Here is a 6,887-nt window from a genome sequence, read left to right as displayed (position 1 = left end):
TCTCACTGTTCTCATTTATCCTTCTTTTCCTTTTTTTTTGGTCACACCAACTTTAATCGCGGAGGAACGGTGATAGTAGTGTGTGTGGCTCGCTGGCAGGCAACTCCGACAAGTAGGATCTACCGCAAGTTTGGCCATGCCAGCAGTAGTCAAGAGAGTGAACATGTATGATCCGATACCATAGAGTACGATTGGAGAATACATTTAAAGAGCTGTGAAATTGTCTTGAGCAAGTTTTATTGGCAAGCCCAATCAAAGTTGAGATTTATGATAAGCAAAACACACTCCTCTCTTCGACTTATTTTTCAAGTTTCTCTCCAACGTGTTGATGACTGAGAGATTGACAAAAGAATCAAATGAATGATCCGCGGAGTACACTACTTGTTTGCTTGTTCGTTTTCTTTTGTTTCCTTGACTTAATTGATATTTCCACTGAACCGTGTCAAGTTTTGGGGTCCTCACCGAGATTTCAGAAGGTTACGCATGTTGATTGGATTACCGAGACACACCTTCCTAAAGGTGACCTTCACCTCCACATGTAAACAGAGGCATGCGCACAAAGAACGACTGATAAAAGTACTGTATCCTTAGCGGATTATGACTTTATTCAGTTATTCTGCAGAAAAGACAAATGCTGGAGAAAAACCGTTCTTTTCTGCGGCATTTCTGCATATAATGTCATCTTTCGCCGAAGCAGCTTTTTTTTCTGCAGCAAAACATTTTACTGCAGTAAAATTGAAATAAAGAATGCTAAGCACCGTTTTACTGCAGAAAACCTGTTTACATTTTTTCTGCAGCATTTTGTACTGGCTCTTGGTGGATTACGACATTATTCAGTTATTCTGGAGAAAAACGGAAATGCTGGAGAAAAACTGTCTTTTCTGCAGCATTTCTGCATAATGTCATCTTTCCCCGAAGCAACGTTTTTTTACTGCAGAAAAACAGTTTTTCTGAAGCATAATGTTTACTTGGTTTTCTGCAGCATTATTGCAATTAACTTTTTCTTCAGAATAGTCTGTGACAGTTTTTCTGGAGAAAAACGAACGACCTTGTAAAGTAGCATTTGTATTCGTCGCCCCCTGGGATAGTATAATAGTTTGTTCCGCAGTGTACCAATCAGAAGGCGTGTAGCATAAGGGCATTATATTCAACTTCACAATGGCGGCCGAACGTGAACAATTTCTGAAGCAAATCGAACACGAAGTGGACTACTGCGTTCGTCTGGGAAAATGTGACAATGTTGCTGACAGGTGCCATTGTTTAATTTGAAACTTTGAACTTCCGGCGGAAAGGAAGTCAGACAGACAAAATACATTCGTGTCACGCACAACTATTGGTAATTCTGGATGAGTCCATCTCTCGACAGAGGGGGGCTCGCGTGCTCTAACATTATAATGAGCCAGTACAAAATGCTGCAGAAAAAGTGTAAACAGGTTTTCTGCAGTAAAACAACAGCACCATTTTACTGCAGCATTCTTGATTTCAATTTTACTGCAGTAAAATGTTTTGCTCCAGAAAAACCCGTTGCTTCGGCAAAAGATGACATTATGCAGAAAAGACAGTTTTTCTCCAGCATTTCTGTTTTTCTGCAGAATAACTGAATAATGCCATAATGCTGAAGAAAAAGTGTAAACAGTTTTTCTCCAGTAAAACAACATCACCGTTTTACTGCAGCATTCTTGATTTCAATTTTACTGCAGTAAAACTGTTTTACTGCAGAAAAAAACGTTGCTCTCGCGAAAGATGACATTATGCAGAAATGCTGCAGAAACAAACAGTTTTTCTCCAGCATTTCTGTTTTTCTGCAGAATAACTGAATAAAGTCATAATCCGCTAAGGATAGTACTGACCACTTGTTGACAGATCAAAGTGCATTTTACAAAGGGCAAAGTCCCATCCTGCCATAAAGCAAAGAATGTTGATTCTGAGATAAGGACTATATGCCATCACATTTTGTTGAGCTAAGTTTAGTTTTGTGAATTCACAGTATGGAGTTACATGTATGTGGTAACGTTTCTCTCTCTCTCCTGCATGCAGTCACTTTTGAATTGTTTAACGTGTTTGTGTTTGTGTGATAGTACTTGTTTGAGAAAATGGATTGATCAGAATCGATCGTTATTTATGGGGCTTTTTTCTTTCTTTTTTTTAAAGTCCAATTTTAAGCAGTGTTTGAAATTTCTTGTTGATTCAATTCTGGTAAGGCTTTTGTATTTTCTTTTCTTACCCCCCCCCCCCCACCTCTCTCTCTCTCTCTTTTAATCAGTGTCCATTCAACATGGAACACAATTCTATTGCGGATTATGAGGAGGATGAAGATGTTGAGATTCCCGATCACATGCTCAGAGATGAGTTCTGCGATCCTGAAAATCCAGTAGCCCTCAACTTCACAGAGATCAGCGCTGCTGCGTACAAGATTCGTGATGGAATTCAGCAGACACCGTGTTCTGTGAGTATTCAGTAGAAGTCTGCCAGTTCCAGTGAACTACGAAAACTGTTGTTGGATCCCATATATATATTTTCTGTTTTAGGCTAATAAGGCAAAAAAAAATAATAGGTGTGGTTACGGTAACATAGCCAAAAAAAATAGGGTAGGAAGGTAGGCAATCACTTTTTTTTTGTTTTTACTTTTTTTTCTAATGTGTACAAATTAAACCTACTTGACAGGGAAATAAGTGTGCGACTCGGGCGCTTTCGCTTTCATCGCGTTTTCTGCACTCGTTTACTTGGTTTTTTTTGGTATTTTTTTTGACAAATGTAATAAAAAGTTATAGGGTCGGCCCCCAAAAATAGGGTAGGTCGGGTTACCGTAACCACACCTATTTTTTTTTTAGGCCTAACTTAGGTTTGCGCTTACAAACACATGACTTTCTTATGATGACAGGATACGTTTTTTACTGTGACAATTTTGTTTTGTTAAAAATTGGAAAAATATAGCCACGTCAAAATCACAAGAAATTTTGGTCTCAAAATGAAGAAAAATGTTCAGTCGTATTTACAGAAAATTTTAACTAGGATCTGAATAGGGGGGTTCCACAGTGTAGACTGGAATGGTTTAGTCAAGTAATACACAGGAAAGTTTCTGTACAGTAGTTAAGAATCAGCTTTTTGCTTTAAGCTGTCGATCTTTAAGACCTTTTGCTGGCTTGATTGTATAAAATACTATAATTTTGGTTTAATAACATTTTGCAGGGATTTTCTTCTGTGCTTTTCTCTACAGTTGTCTCAGATGTCTAGCCAGTATGACATGCAGATCTACTTCAAGAAGGAATTCCTTCAATACACTGGAAGGTAATCAGTCATTGCAGTCAGTCAAAGTATGCAAAGTTTGCTTGGAGATCTCACCTCTACCCTAAAATCAAACAACTCCCTACAAATGAGATATACAGGAGAAGGAAAAATGTCACTATGTGCTACTGACCCCAGCTGCACACAGCCCACTGAAGCTTCTCTGCGCTGGGCTTGGGACAAGCACTATCTGTAGATGTACTCAAAACCAGCCAAGCTTTTTTTTACAAGCAAGTTTTCTTCTTATTTTACAGGTACTGATGTATTGACGAATCAAATAAATGTCCTTTTACTTTGGCGGTCTAATGTCAATGAAAACTACAGATACATATATAATAAAGTGTTTGCTCTTGTTCATGTTCTTTGTATCACGCTTATTGTGTGTTTCTCAGAGTAGACCCACTTGGTCCTGCTGTTATGATTTAAAAATAATTTCTTTTAACATACATTTTTTTTAATGGTTTAATGATCTTAAATTTCTCATAGACCAGCTTTCTCGATCGGTCACTGCGCATGTCAAGAATTATGACACCACTTGGCCTCCAAACCAATTCTGTCTCACTTTACTCTTTGACTTACTCCAGCTACACACAAACAGGTTGCATGGCTGTATATGTAGTTAAGATTGTTGCGGGGAGAAAGTTGGGCACATGATGTACACGGTCTTAGATTTTTCATTGAATGAGTTTCTCAATCATAAATGTTGATGTCTGTTTCACAAAGTCTTGACACTGTACAGTCAATAAAAAAGCAATGTTGATGCAAAAGTAAACGTATTTGTCTATTAAATGCATGCAGCTCCACAGAAGTACTGAGAAAACTGGTTCACGATTGTTAGCTGAGAAGAAAGCTGGTCCAAGGGAGAAAGTTGAGCCCAGGATGTACAGGGGCTGAGATTTCTCTCCCCTGTTTGAGCATGCGCAGTGACCAAATGAGAAAGCTGGGCCAAAGAGAAACTTAAAACCGCTACACAGGTTCCAGGCCTAAACCTGTTATCATTATTTTCTCAGGTTCACTTGATTTAAATTCTGTTTGCAATGAAAAAATATATATCAGTAAACTTGGCCAATCTATTTGTTACAGTTTCAAAGAAAGAGGTGCAAGGTACACCTTGCTACAGCTGTCTGCGGTTAGTTCATACATTTTGAAAAGTATCTAATTCAATACATGTCCAAGGCATGTTTTTGTGAATTACTCTTTTTTTGACATAACTTGAAGTTAAGATGTAAACCTGAAGTTCATACTGTGGTGACATCTGACATGAAAAATAAGACGGACATGAAAAAAAAATTGCTACAGCCTCCACAATCCAACGTACATCATCTAGACTGTGTAGTCCAAAGCATCATACGGTCAAGGTTAAGACCCCCATTTTCAGACAATCCTCCTCTTAAAACCCTAGTTTTCCAAATTTGTTGTTTTTAAAAGTGTACATTTACCTCATTTTTAAGACTTGCTCCCTTTTAAGACCTGATCGTATTGGATTTGTAATGGTCTTAAAAGCGAAGTACCACTGTAATGTAGGTGGGTGTACTTTTCGCAACGGTCTCTTGCAGGATCAACAGAACAAAGGGGTGATTGCGGCCAGCGCAGGTAACCATGCTCTGGCGTTGTCATTCCACGGCAAATCTCTGGGAATCCCTATAACGGTGGTGATGCCAATAGTCGCTCCGCTTATGAAGGTTTCGGCGTGTCGTCAGTATGGAGCTAACGTCATTGTCAAAGGCAACGACATTGGGGAGGTAAGAGGTGGGGGGGGGGGGGGGGGGGGGGCACTCCTCCTGTGACCGGTCATCTGCAATGGACAGATTTGCCATGGCCCAAGGGTGTCCGTTCATGAGAGGTACCAGGCAATTCAATTTTTCGCGTCGAGCAAGTCTATCTGTACATGTCATGTGTTCGCTCACTCTGAGGGGCGAACATCGCAGGGACTGCTGTATATGATCAGATCTTGCCATGAACACTGGAGGAAACAACTGTACTTATCGTGCAAGGGAAGTTAAAAGTTAATCAAGCTGATTTGTGTGTGTGATTTTTGCCAGGGTTGGTAGGTCAGAAATTGAACTGTGTATTTTTTCTTCTCTTTCAGTCCAAGAAATTTGCTTTGAGGATTGCAAAGAAAAAGGGTCTTCTGTACATTAATGGGTAAGACTTTATGAACTTCTTTCAACCAATGAATTTGTATGCTTAAATACTAATTCAGATATCTTTGGTCATTAATTTCTTGTAGACTTGCCATGCCTTAAATCTGCCAATGATTTTGAGTGTCTGATCAGTAGATTTTCATTGTGTATATATATATCTTCAAATGTGTTTATTTCATCTGAGAAGCTATTAATGTACATGTGATTTGTGACTGCGAGGTCCTCCTTAATTTTAACAAGTACACTTATTTTGGACATGAATTATGTTATTATGTCCTGAAAATTTTTAAGTGATACATCTATGGCAACTGCTGTTATTTGAAAACAAATGTTAGTGGACTTCACAGATCAGACTGGTGACAATCATATTTTCAGCATGCTTCTGATGCAGTTACTGCGATATAGAATGCTGATTTTTCAGTTTTTTTCTTCTCTTCTTTTTTTTTGCACAAGGTATGACCACCCAAATATTCTAGCTGGCCAAGGGACGATGGGACTGGAGATACTATCCCAGGTCCCCGATTTAGACGCCTGCGTCATTCCTGTGGGGGGAGGAGGGTTGATTGCTGGAGCAGCCGTTGCCATCAAGAGTCTCAATCCCAACGTTCAGATCATTGCAAGTAAAATTGGAAAACTATTGCTTGATCACGGATGAGCTACTTTTCCTTCTCCGTGCAGATTTGTATTTACAGGATTTACATTTTTTCAGCTTCGTGATCCCCGCTTTTCAGAATTGCAATTTAAAGTTTAAACTCAATAATGGCCACCAACATTAACATTAAGTCAATTTCCTCCTATATACAGTGGAAACCCCCCTTTTTATATTTAGTCAAGTTTTGACTAAATATTTTAACATCGAGGGGGAATCGAAACGAGGGTCGTGGTGTATGTGCGTGTGTGTGTGTGTGTGTGTGTCTGTCTGTCTGTGTGTGTGTGTGTGTAGAGCGATTCAGACTAAACTACTGGACCGATCTTTATGAAATTTGACATGAGAGTTCCTGGGTATGAAATCCCCGGACGTTTTTTTCATTTTTTTGATAAATGTCTTTGATGACGTCATATCCGGCTTTTCGTGAAAGTTGAGGCGGCACTGTCACGCCCTCATTTTTCAACCAAATTGGTTGAAATTTTGGTCAAGTAATCTTCGACGAAGCCCGGACTTCGGTATTGCATTTCAGCTTGGTGGCTTAAAAATTAATTAATGACTTTGGTCATTAAAAATCTGAAAATTGTAAAAAAAAATAAAAATTTATAAAACGATCCAAATTTACGTTTATCTTATTCTCCATCATTTGCTGATTCCAAAAACATATAAATATGATATATTCGGATTAAATTACATATTCCTACTCCGAATCACATGTAGCATTGACGCAGTCTAAAGTGCTAAGGTCTGAAAAGGCTACCCGTCTTAAAGGGGAGCAACCCCAACTAAAAAAGTGTAAACGTAGCCATAGT

The 6,887-nt window shown here is 38.9% G+C and overlaps 1 protein-coding gene across 1 annotated transcript in view; it reads left to right on the top strand.

Annotated features, from left to right (window-relative positions):
• Positions 1–6,887, top strand: part of LOC138966848 (L-threonine ammonia-lyase-like) — a 30,279-nt gene that overhangs the window by 98 nt on the left and 23,294 nt on the right. The window contains exons 2-7 of the mRNA XM_070339204.1: positions 2,264–2,446; positions 3,218–3,288; positions 4,369–4,414; positions 4,842–5,027; positions 5,375–5,430; positions 5,883–6,045. Coding sequence (XP_070195305.1) covers positions 2,276–2,446; positions 3,218–3,288; positions 4,369–4,414; positions 4,842–5,027; positions 5,375–5,430; positions 5,883–6,045 — 693 coding nt within the window. The 5' untranslated portion in view covers positions 2,264–2,275. The remainder of the gene's footprint in view (positions 1–2,263; positions 2,447–3,217; positions 3,289–4,368; positions 4,415–4,841; positions 5,028–5,374; positions 5,431–5,882; positions 6,046–6,887) is intronic.

Source organism: Littorina saxatilis, linkage group LG5 (genome assembly GCF_037325665.1).
Source record: "Littorina saxatilis isolate snail1 linkage group LG5, US_GU_Lsax_2.0, whole genome shotgun sequence".
NCBI lineage: Eukaryota > Metazoa > Mollusca > Gastropoda > Littorinimorpha > Littorinidae > Littorina > Littorina saxatilis.
This window is presented reverse-complemented; position numbering and strand designations above follow the sequence as displayed.